We start from the raw sequence: 13,119 nt of genomic DNA, 5'->3' as shown, positions 1-13,119 counted from the left end.
GGAAATTTAAAATATGATTTGGGTATTAGATGAAGTAATTTCTGAAACCAAAGGGTGGGATTCATTTGCTGAAGAAAGCAGAATGCAGAACAGTATGTGTACAATTATCTTATCGTAGGTAAGGACTGTATACATATAATTATTTTATGCTGGTAACAAAATATTTAAGGATGTATGCATATGCCCACATATACCTACAGAAAGATCCAGAAGAATATGTACTATAGGACTAGTACTGGTGATCTTTGTGTGGTGGAAATGTTAAGTTTTCATTTATTTTGTAGCTTCTGTGCATATAATTTCTACAATTTACATTTATTGCTACTGTAAGTAGAAAACAATTATTCAAAAGAAATGATATATATATTAAAAAAATAAAGCAAGCAAGCAAACATGTATTTGGGCAGTCAGTTTGCAGAATCAATCCTGAAGATCTCTGAGGGCAGACTACAGAAACAGAAAAGAATTGCTAAGTGTTCAAGATACTCTGGTTTTGGGAATCCCACCTTTCCTTTAATAATTGTTAACCAAAACTCAGAACTCTAGAGACTAGACTTAGGCTAAGTACTGTTGCATTGCTTCCTCATCTTCCATTTGTTCTCTCTAAACCGATTTCTTCTAACCCAAACCCAAATCCTGACATGATTATGAACAGTTAAAACACAGTCCTGAAAGTATTTTTAATTCCTGTAAAACAAATACAAATTTACTGAGTAAGTTCAAGTTCACTCCAGCCATAACTCTGTCCAGTGCATCTTTTACCCTGACTACATCCTCTGCTAAGGAGCACCTGCTGCAATGATAACCTGAATATACCTGAGTACTAAAGATTAGTTAGGGCTCTTCAACTTCACTTATTTCTCTCTAAATCCCAACATCCACAGTAAGAAACACAAAAGTTGTCTTAATGTTTATAGCAAAGAGTCCTATTCATAAACTTAGCAATCAAAAAATGTAGTATATGTCTTCCCATCCTAGCAAACCTGCGCATTTAATACCAAGTGATGGAACATTTAAGCAGCAAAACTATACAGTGATCCTGATGGGAGAAGAAAGTATTTTTCTCATTTTGCACAAGGAGATACTTACAGTGTTTAATATTTAAGTACTTAATTACATGTATTCTTGCCCAGAAACAAGTAAGCGAATTATCAGATGTTATTCTGACCCTAAGGCCGAACATCATTTATCAATCTCTCTCTTATCACACATTCTTTACCAAAACAACAGCCCCACACAGCTTTAGGTTCATAAAATTCCTAAATTCAAAGACTGGATAGAAGACTGAGATACAAGCACACAAATTTTTTTTTTTTTTTAATTTGGGTATAATACGCCAAATCTGCCCATTCCATTTTTAGGAAGCTCTATTTCTTAGAAAATTTTCTCTAAATGAACTGAAATGAAGTTTTATGTATCTTCCCACCAAGGATTCTAGGAACACAATGAAATTATGTCTCCACTCTCTTCAGTATGAAACTTTTTCAAATGTTTGGGGAATACAATCATGTTTCCCTCAAATCTTCTCTGTGCCAACCCTAGCCCTTTAAACTATACCTTCAAATGATATGGTTTCCACAGTGTATACCATGCTCATCATTTTCCTTTAGGTGTCCCCCAGTTTATCATCACTCTTAAAAAGTAGTAATAAAAATAAGATGAATACTGACTGTATACTACAGGTCCTACCAAGACAGAATAAAGGACAGACATTCTTGACTCTGATGCTATACTTCTTCCCCCCACCCCCACCAGCTCTATTGAGGCATAATCAACACATAACACTGTATAAGTTTAAAGTGTATAACTTGATAATTTAAGTATACATTGAGAAGTAATTACCACAATAAGGTCAGTTAACACATCTACCACCTAAAATAACTACCTTTTTCTTTTAACAAGAATATTTAAGATCTACTTTCTTAGCAACTTTCAAGTATATAACACAGTATTGTTAATTATAATCACCAAGTTGTACATTATATCCTCAGAATTTAATCATGTTATAGCTGGAAATTTGTTTCCTTTGACCAACATCTCATTTCCCTTACTCTCCGGCAACCACTATTCTCCTGTTTCTATGACTTCAGCTTTTTTTAGGTTCCACATATAAGTGAGGTCATGTAATATTTGTCTGTCTTATTTCACTTAGCATACGTAATACCATCAAGTACTATGCATGTTGTCACAAATGACAGGACTTCCTTCTTTCTTATGGCTGAATAATATCCCATTGTGTGTATGTGTATTTTATACCATATAATGTGTACACACTTGTGTATGTGTGTGTATATATATACACACACACATATGTGTAGATAAATGAATAAAGAAAATGTGTTTGATCCTTTTAATGTACTGTTGAATTTGGTTTGCTAGTATTCTGTTGAAAATTTTTGCATACACGTTCATCAGGCATATAGGACTGTAGTTTTCTTGCAGTGTTTTTACCTGGCTTTGGTATTAGGGTAATGCTAGTTTTGTAAAATGAGTTTAGAAGTGTTCTTTCCTCTTCAATTCTTGGAAAAATTTGAGGAGAATTGTTATTCTTTTTAAATGTATGATAGAATTCACCAGTGAAACCCTCAAGTCTTAGGCTTATCTTTGTTGGGAGGCTTTTGATTACTGATTCAATCTCCTCACTCCTTTTGGTCTGTTTAGATTTTGTTTCTTCACGATTTAGTCTTGGCAGGCTGTATGTTTCCAGGAATTTATCCATTTCTTCTAGGTTATCCAATATGTTGGCATATAATTGTTCACAGCAGTCTCCCATGATCCTTTGTATTTCTGTGGTGTCAGCTGTAATAATATCTCATTCATTTATACTTTTATTTGACTGCTTTCTTCTGGTTAGTCTAGCTAAAGGTCTATCAATTTTATCTTTTTTAAAATCAACTTTTTCGGGCGCCTGGGTGGCTCAGTTGGTTAAGTGACTGCCTTCGGCTCAGGTCATGATCCTGCAGTCCCGGGATCGAGTCCCACATCGGGCTCCCTGCTCGGCAGGGAGTCTGCTTCTCCCTCTCCCACTCCCCGTTTGTGTTCCCTCTCTCGCTGTGTTTTTCTCTGTCAAATAAATAAATAAAATCTTTAAAAAATAAAAAAAAATAAAAAATAAAATAAAATCAACTTTTTCATTGATTTTTTTTACGAATTCTTTCTAGTCTCTATTTTATTAAATTTCTGCTCTAGATTTTATTATTTCCTACCCTCTGTTAATTCTGGGCTTACATTATTCTTCATTTTCTAATTCCTTGAGGTTTAAAGTTAGGATGTTTATTTGAGACCTTTCTTTTCTCTTAATATGTGGGCATTAATTGCTATGAATTTCTGTCTTAGAACTGTTTTTGTTGCATCCCATAAATTTTGGTATATTGTATTTTCATTTTTTTTGAGATACTTTCTGATTTTCCTTTTGATTTCTTCTTGACCCACTGATTGTTCAGGAATGTATTAATTTCTATGTACTTGTGAATTTTTAAAATTTTCCTTCTATTACTGATTTCTAGTTTCACACCATTGTGGTCAGAGAAAATACCTGATATGATATCAATCTTCTTAAATTTGATAGGTGGCCCAATATATGATCTATCCTGGAGAATGTTCTGTGTGCGCCTGAGAAAAATGTGTATTTGGTGTTGTTGGATGGAATGTTCTGTATATGTCTATTAGGTCCATTTGGTCTATAGTATAATTCAGGCCCTCTGTTTCCTTATTAATTTTGTCTGGATGATCTATCCAGTGTTGAAAAGTGGTATTCTGTGGTCCCCAAGTATTACTGTATTGCTGTCTGTTTCTCCATTTAGGTCAATTAATATTACTTTAAATATTTATTTAGGTGCTTCAATGTTAGGTACATACATATTTACAACTGTTACATCCCTTTGATGAACTGACCCCTTCATTACCATATAGTTACCTTCTCTACCTCTTGTGACCAATTTTGACTGAAAGTATATTTTACCTGGCGTAAGTATAGCCACTCCTGCTCTCTTTTGGTTTCCATTTGCACAGAATATCTTTTACCATCCTTTCACTTTCAGCCTATGCGTGTCATTAAAAAGCTAAAGTGAATCTCTTATAGACACTATACTGTTGGATCTGTTTTTTTTAATCCAACAACCACTCTGTGTCTTTTGACTGGAGAATTTAGTCCTTTTATGCTTAAAGTAATTATTGCTAGGTAAAGAATTACTATGGCCCTTTTGTTAATTGCTTCCTGGGTTTTTTTTTTTTTTTTTTTTTAAGTTCCTTTGTTCCTCTCTTGCGGTCTTCCTTTGTGATTTGCTTTTCTTACTGGTATGCTTTAATTTCTTTCTCTTTATCTTTTGTATATCTATTAAAGGTTTTTTTCTTTGTGGATACCATTAGGCTTACATAAAACATCTTATATACATAATAGTCTATTTTAAGCTGATAACAAATTACCTTCCTCTATGATGCTGTATTTCTAGTGATATAATCTGATGTTAGTGTTCTCAGTAGAAATGAGACATTATCACCGCTGAGTCTAGTTAGTTAAAATCCCAGAAAATTTCTAGTCATTCATCTGCTACTTAAAGGATGCCTCCACTATTCTTGTTACAGAACACATGGAGACCAATAAGACATACAGTCTCTGTCCTCATGGAGGCCAAAGTTTAATGGGAACATTGTCATCAGGTAAACAATTTATGAAATTACAATTGTGATAAGAGCCCTAAAAAGAAGTACTACAGGCTAGGAGCATATATCATGGGGAGACTGGCCAATTCTGAAGTAAACAGAACAGTGCTTTGAGGAAGAGATATAAGCAAAGACTTAAGAATAAGAGTTAAAAACTGAGAGAAAGAGCAAAGTATATGCGAAATTGAAAAGGAGCTAAACATAGCAACTGGAGATCAGTTTGGTTCAATGTTAAGGAAGGGAAAAGGGGCTGTGAAAGGAGCCTGGAGGCAAGTGACTGAGACCTTGCAAGTCCTTGGGGAATCAGCTTAAGGAGTTTGCATTTTAAGTGTAATGGGAGGGCTACGTGGTTCAAAGCAGAGAAGCAATAAGAAGGGATTTACAATTTAAAAAGCAATGCTTCCTGTATATGGAAAAGAGATTTAGGTAAAGAAGAATGACCAGCTGAAAGGGAAGCCATGGCTATAGTCCACAGAGGGGATGATGGCACGATAGGCAAATTTGGAGCCAGTGGTGATAAAGAGATTCAAGATACATTTATGGCTTGATGACAAACTTTATGTGGCAGATAAGGAGGAGGAAAGCGTTAACCCTGAAGCTTTTTGCATGAAAAATGAAAAATGGACTGAATGATAATGCCATTTTACCAACAGTAAATACTTTCTTATATAATAAGGGTTGTCAAACTGGGCTTCCCCATCCTGAATTTGGATAATTAAGGTTTTAAACTTATTGCAAGACTTTTATATTCATCCTTGTCAATTTTTTTTTTTTTTTTTTTTGGCTCATACTTCCAGTCAGTTCAGAATATTTAAAATTCTTTGGTCTAACACCCAAAATCTCCTTATTAACTCCTCTCAGCTTTCTATCACACAGAAAATTTGGGAAGTCACACTTTGTAATCACTTATGAAGTTGTTACTGAAGATGCCCGCAGGTTGGCACTGACTTATCAAACAACTGAGGCCTATAGCTAACGCTGCAATTACACTAAACACTTAGAATGTGCCTAGCGCTTAATGTTCATTATTTAATTTGGTTTTCATGATATTGTTTCCATCCTCAAATACTGAGCCCTTTTATGTGTAGGAAACTGCCCATTTTAGAGAGAAGGAAACTCAGGCCCAGAGGTGAAGTTAATTGGTTTTACATTACACCGTTAGTGAAGGGCAGAGTTATAACGTGCACTCCTGCTCAGAGGCTCTCAAACACATGCTGTTAAATTCTGAGGTTTCATTTGTATCCTTGTATTAAATTTTATTACTTCCTTTTTCTTATCCCCAAGTCCAGCTCTAAGGTATGAGAATACACACACACACATACACACGCACAGGCCATAAGGAATTTTTCCAGACAAGCTTCTCTATTACCTTTATCAAAGAACTTCTCAGTATTATCTGTACTACATTTCCTAATTTCTCCATGTTCTTCATGGTATCATGTTTTTAGGTTGAGGGCTTTTTTTTCCCTCCTTCTGCCATCATAGAGTTCAGCTTCTTGATCAGATAATGTAATTCTTCTCTATCCCCTCTTTCATAGAGTCAGCATTATTATGTATTCCTGTTCAAATTCTAATATCCTTATTAGGTTAGAAACCAGTTTTCATTGTTAAATGGTAGAGGTCAAAGAAATCAAGATTTTATACAGGTGAGATTTGTTGTTTACATTTTAAGAAACATTGCTGTATTTCATAAATACTTCTTATAAAATGGGATGACTGAATTTCACAATATTCTATTTGGGCTCAAATAACAGTAACCTGGTTTGTCAGGTTGGTAATTTAAGAAAATGAATGCAGATAAAGTAAATAAGATGCTGAACTAATAGAACTCTTCCTGTCCCCATTTCCAATGAAATATTCTCAGAAGAATGTTCTGGTTAAGAAAAAAGGAGCAAGTACAAAATTAATTGAGAATATATTTTGCTCTTACAATGCATTTTGGTTTTATCAATAAGTTAATTACGTTTCCAAAGTGCAACAACTGCCTTCCACGAGGTATATGAAAAATTCTCTATCAATATCAAATCATGATAAAATTTTTCAGTTTAGAGAAAGGATAAGTTGTTTCACAAGGCTTATTAGTCCAAGAAAAATATACAGCCAAGAAAACACTACCAAAGATTTAACTGGCTATAGTGGTTGTCATTTTCAAATTCGAGAACATGACAGGAGTTTACTGAGAGTAAAGTCTCAGTGTTCTGCTTCTAACACAATGTGGGGTTTTCAAAAGCTGTGTTTATGAAGTTTAAACAATAACAAAACAGCTACATCTACTTAGTATTCTCACTAAAAGCAAAATATGCTTCTTCAAATATCAAAAATAAACGTTTCCTAAGCAATAATATACCTAGGAAACCTCACTCACCCTTAAGTTTCTGGAGGTCCTCCTTCAAATCAGGTCCTGCAAGCATGAAGATACTCTCTGACACAGGGTTCTTATCTGTAAGATTTTCATTGCTGGTATTCACAATGGCTGTACAGTTCAGTAATGCCACATCTCCTTTCCTGAGGAAATGATAAACAAATGAACAAGTGGGGAAGAGGAGGGAGATAAGAAAGCTAACTGCTAATTCTTTCAAAATATTCTATCCTCACTCCCCTTACAACGTTGGTTTGGTAGCTCACAAGCTTAAGCAACAGTAGAAAAGTAGTTCTGGACTCAGGAAGACTAATCTGGCATCTTAGAACTTCAGTGCAAATGCTACAACCCTGAAACCCACAGAACCCTCACGTTACTCCTTTGCTTCTGCATTTCTCTTTCACTGTAATAGAATGCTTATATAGCTAAAAGTGGTTGGTTTCAAGAGTTTACCACAGCAGCATTATTTATGATAGCCAGAAAGTGTCAACTACCCAAATGTCTATCAACTAATGAATTGATAAAGTGATAAATGTGATAGGTATATCCATACAATGGAATATTACTTGGCCATAGAAAGGAATGAAGTACTGATTCACACTCCAACATGGATGAACCTTCAAAATGTTACACTAAGTCAAAATTGATTCCATTTACATGAAATGTCCAGAATATACAAATCTATACACAGAGAAAGTAGATTAGTGGTTGGCTACAGCTGAGAGATGGGTGAAATGGGGAATGACTGCTAGTGGGAACAGGACTTTGGGGTGATGAAAATGTTCTAAAATTGACTGTGGCGATGGTCATACAACTTCATAAATATACGAAAAATTATGGACTTATACAATTTAAACAGGTGAATTGTGTGATATATGAATTATACCTCAATAAAGCTTTTTTTTTTTAAAGGTATTACTACTAATAGTAATATCTTGATTGTGGTGATCAAAGTGAGAGAGCAGGTTCATGGATACATACATGTCAAAATTCACCAAACTGTACACTTTAAAAATGTGCAGTTTATTGTTATGTCAACAATACCTCAATAAAACGTAAGTATAAGCAAAATAATATATCAACAATGCTAGGGCTTACAAAGAAGAGTTTTGAAGAAATTATGGGAAAAAAAAGTTTAGAAGAAATTATCAGAGTGTTATTACATCATGATATGATTTAATCAAAGAATTACCAAAGAACCACTTTCCCATTGATATTCTTATTGTAAAGAAAAGGTGATCTAATAGTGTTTTCCTGAAACGTTTCAGCTGCAGTATCAGAAGTATCTAATTCATCTTCCCATGAGTCGCCCCAGCTTCGTAGTGTATCCACATCCACAAACTGGGAAGGTGCACCCAAGGGATCCATGGAATGGGAACTTCAGCTTGTCTTTCCCCAAATTCCTCAGCAATTCAATATTCACGGCAGACTTTAGCTTAAAAGAAAAGAAAGAACTGTTTTAATAGAGAAGTACAGATACTATTTTACGTCTTAGATCAAAAAAACAAATCTCTACTGTGAAATGCTCTAATAGGACATTGTATGATTAGTCACTTAAAATACTCCATAAAAACCAATATGTAACAAAGAATTGCAGTAGCTTCTCTAAAACAGGAAGAAAGGGAGATTATTTCAGCACAAATTCTTTTCAAAGAATCACAGCCATTAAAATAACCACATGGCCCACCAGTTCTACTTCCCATAAACACAGGACAATTCATTCAACATTCACTGAATGTCTGCTATTGGGGGAGGGGAGCTTGCTAGGTGCTGCAACAGATATAAAGATAAATAATATGGACAATTTAAAGAGTTCAATCAAAAAAAGTAAAGAGTTCAGTCAAATAATAATACGGAGATAAGATCTTACTCAATGATAACTGAGTAAGACAAAATGAGAAGCAGGGAGGTTCCTGCAATCAAGTAGTAAGAGACAATAAAAGTTTAAATTTAGTGGGAGAAGCCGATGGAGAAGAAGGCATGGATTTGAGAGGCAACATATAAAGGGAGAATTAACAGGATTAGACAATTTATAAGATGTGGCATGAGACACTGATGTAGTAGGATATTGGCTGTACGGAAATACAGAAATTAGAAGAGGAGGGTGATAGGAAGACACACAGTATCAAGTATTACAAAGAGAAGTAAGGATATTTAATTTGCCAAGAAGTCAGATAGCTGTTTCAGTAAAATGTAGATTCATTCATTCACAAATCTTTGTAAGCATCTATTATGTGTCAGGTACTGTTCTAGGCACTGGGGATACACTGGTGAATAAGACAGAGCAAGTCCGTGCACTTACTGAGCTAATGTTTCCTGGAGAGGAGATGATAAACAATAACCAAACAAGCAAGCAGGTATCCAACAGAATGACTGGAAGCAGTAAGTATTATGAGAAAAAAGGTGCTATTTGAGTAGAGAGCTAAACAAAGTGAGAGATCAGGCCATATGAAGCCCTGCAGAGTGTTTCAGACAGAGGAAATAGTAAGAGAAAAGGCCCAAAGGGCAGGAAGGAGCTTGGTGTATCCCAGGAAGGGCGAGGAAACTGATCTGGATAGAACAGAATAAGCTAGGTAATGAGTGGTAGGTGATGAGGTTGATGGGAGAGGGAAAGGCTGGATGATGCAGTGTGTAAGCCCTGATAAGAAGGTTTGGTCTTATTGTAAATATGGGGGGAAGCTGTTACAGGATCTTGATAGGGGGAATGACTTAATATAAATAACACTTGGTCAGATTACTCTAGCTACAGTGAAATCCAGTAGGGGTGAGAGTACAACCAGAGATGTGCAGAAAATGACTGTAGATTTAGGTGAGACGGTGACGAAGGTGAGGAGAAATGGTTGGATTTGGAATGTATTTTGAAGGTAGAGTCAACAAGACTTGCTAAATGAATATGAATGGTGAGGGAAAAGAACAGAATCAAAGGTAAGGTAACTCCTAGATTTCTTGCTTGAGCAACTGAGTAGATGCTAATTCTATTTACAGGGAAGGGGGAGGCTGGAGTAGGCTGTGCGGCACAGTGACAATCAAGGTCATTCTTCCTCCTGTGTTTTTGCATGTGTGAAGTTTGAGATGCCCCTCATTTGGCCAAGTATTGATGTCAGACATGCAATTGGCTATATGAGGCTAGAGCTCAGAGGAGAGGTCGGGCCACACACATAAATATGGAAGACTCAGCCTTTGGGTGGTATTTAAGGCTACGGGAACTGGATATGATTACCAAGAGACACAATGCAAGTGGAGAAAAGAGACTGGAGGGCTGAGTCCTAAGGCAAAACTTACAGGCTGGAAAAGAGGACAAGTCAAAAAAAAATGAGCTAAAGAGGACTGATAAGACAGGAAGTAACACCAGGAAAGTATGGCAGCCTAAAAGCAAAGTGAAGAAAGTATTTTGAGCAGTGCTTGAGAAGGATCAGTAAATGCTACTGAAATGTTGAGTAACAGGACTGTCGATTGATCAGTGTGGGTTTGCTAAGGTAGAGATCATCACAGGTAACACCGAGCAGACAGACGATCAGGAATGAAAGCTGGCATGTGAACTTCCTGTTAAGAGAAGTTTTTCTGTGTGATCCTGTCTGTTGTTAGAGGCAAGGAGAACAAATACACCTTTCTACATCTAATTCCTTGGTGTTTCTTGCTGAGAAATGTGAGATACTAAGTGGAATGAACCATGGATCAGGCACAATATGTTAATTCCTACACCAGCACCGTGCAGTAGGAAATGTGATCATTTATTTAACAATTTCTGAAAGGCCTTAGAAATTATACCATGATAAAACTGTATAAGTGGATTATTCTTATTTGATACAAAAAAACTCTTTTGAAATTATTTTGAAATAAAGAAACTAATTTTATCTAGAAGTTGGTGTTTAGTCCATCCAATTGGCCTTTGAAACTAGAGGCAACCACGAGATCTGTTGATTTGTTAAAAAGTATTCAAACCTGAGCTGGACAAGCTGAATAGAGGACAGATAGAGACTACATTCATTTTTCATGGCTAAACTGCCTGAAGCTCAATGGAATGACACTTCACAGAAATTCATACTTTAAAAAATTATTCACAGATTTTTGAGGACAATGACTCATGCTAAAACTTTAAAAAAATATATTTTATTTATTTATTTGAGAGAGAGAGAGCATGAGAGACAGAGCACGAGCAGGGGGGAAGGGCAGAGGGAGAAGGAGAAACAGATTCCTGCTGAGGAGGGAGCCCGATGCGGAACTCAATCCCAGCACCCTGGGATCATGACCTGAGCCGAAGGCAGACGCTTAAACAACTGAGCCACCCAGGCACCCCATGTTAAAACTTTTTAACTATAATATAAAAAATTCCATTAAACATTAAATTTTGTTTTCATTTTGCAAACTCAAGTGCTAACTTTCAGGACAAAATTACTTTTTTAAATAACTTTTCTAAGTAATACTCACAGGACATTTAAGAAAAAAAAGTTAAGAAAGGAAAAACTCCCAAATTTTAATAGAGTTCCTATCTTTTTTCTATGATAGGTGAAATCATACTGTAGGTACAATTTTGAATCCGGCTTCTTTAGTATTTTGAGATAAATATTTCCACATGCAATTATACTGTGGGAGAGAGGAAGGGTGGTGCAATGTGAGAGCTGGGGTTCTGTTATCAGCAGGCCTAAGTTTAGGTCTAGGACCTAAAAGCTAGGTTATCCTTGACTATAAGCCAGGGTTTCCTTATTTCAAAAATAAGAATAATACACTCCTAGGGTTATTGTGAGGATTAAGTGATATAATCTGGCACAAAGCAAAACACAATAAAAGTTGTTATAGCTTTCTCAGAGCCAATGTGGAAGTCACCTACACCGCTGTTGAGATAAAGGTATGTCTCCGTGTATGACAGAGACTAGAACACTTGCTGTCAAAGACTCTAATGAGCACCAAAAACCAAACACAAATTGCTGAATTAAGATACAGTTATTTATCTCAATGTCTGCCCTTGAAATGACTTGTTAATCCCTAATACCTAGATCAATCCAACATCTGTTTTCTCTAATTCTGCTCTTATGCGACTAGGGAAAAAAAAAAACCAATCAGTAATTATCCTGTCTGCTGCCAAGACAAATGCATGTTTTTCAATGTCAGCTGGGCCCTCCATCAACACCATTAGGAAACTGTTTTAAGAATTCTTGGGTGACTCTCTATGCTATACATATAGCATCTGTGGTTAACATCCTCCAAGATGTCCTTCAATGATACCTGCTTCCTGATATCTATGCCCCTGTATAGCTGCCTCCTACAGAGAATAGGGCTGACCCATGTAACCAACAGGATACTGCAGAAATGACAGTATATGACTTCCAAGGATGAGTCATAAAAGATATTGTGCTCTTTCTTGGAGTGCTTGCTCTGGGGAAATTAGCTCACATGATGTGGGACACTCAAGCAGCCCATGAGAGGTCCCCATGGGAAGAACCTGAGGGTTCCTGCCAACAACCAGCATCAATGCCCAGGCAGGTGAAGGAATCACCTTGGATCTTCCAGCCTTAGTTGGGCTTCAAATGACTTCAGCCCAGCTGATATCCTGACTGCAACCTCATGAGAAACCCTCATGAGCCAGAACCACAAAACTAAGCTGCTACCGAATTCCTGACCCATAGAAATTGCAAGATAATAAATGCTTATTTGTTCCACGCATTCATTTATTCAAGCATTATTAGGTACGGAGACTCTAATGGAAGAAACAGACTCATAAAAATCACACAAATATACATAATCACAGAAATAAATACATAGTTAAAATCTGTGAGAAGTGTTCTGTAAAGAAGAACAAGGTGGAAACTTAATTTAGATTTGGAGAAGCAGAGAATGTCTCTTCCACAAAGTGACAGTTAAGACCAAAAGTAGAAGAGTTTTACAGAGGTAAGAGCACATCTGGGAGCCACACTTTAAACCTGCCAAACTGCCTTCATTTACGCATTTTACTCCACTTCACCAGCTCTCTTATAAGAGAATGTTGTAACTCTCCCTTCACTATATCTACTCTCTCCTTCCCCTTGCTTCTCCTATTCTCAAAAAACTCTCCTACCCCATTTCTTCTTCAGACACCAATGAAAACTCCTCATTCCACCATT

At 36.2% G+C, this 13,119-nt stretch overlaps 1 protein-coding gene across 2 annotated transcripts in view; it reads right to left on the bottom strand.

Annotated features, from left to right (window-relative positions):
- GDAP2 (ganglioside induced differentiation associated protein 2) overlaps window positions 1–13,119 on the bottom strand; it is a 63,924-nt gene that overhangs the window by 47,090 nt on the left and 3,715 nt on the right. For both annotated transcript variants that reach the window (XM_034990193.1, XM_034990192.1), the window contains exons 2-3: window positions 8,214–8,456; window positions 7,028–7,167 (exon numbers count right to left, since the gene is read on the bottom strand). In XM_034990193.1, the coding sequence (XP_034846084.1) occupies window positions 7,028–7,167; window positions 8,214–8,389 (316 nt within the window). In that variant the 5' untranslated portion in view covers window positions 8,390–8,456. The remainder of the gene's footprint in view (window positions 1–7,027; window positions 7,168–8,213; window positions 8,457–13,119) is intronic.

This window comes from Mirounga leonina, unplaced genomic scaffold, assembly GCF_011800145.1.
Source record: "Mirounga leonina isolate KUSES-001 unplaced genomic scaffold, KU_Mleo_1.0 Mir_507, whole genome shotgun sequence".
Classification (NCBI taxonomy): domain Eukaryota; kingdom Metazoa; phylum Chordata; class Mammalia; order Carnivora; family Phocidae; genus Mirounga; species Mirounga leonina.
The sequence above is the reverse complement of the archived record's forward strand: the minus strand, read 5'-3'. Positions and strand labels throughout refer to the sequence as shown.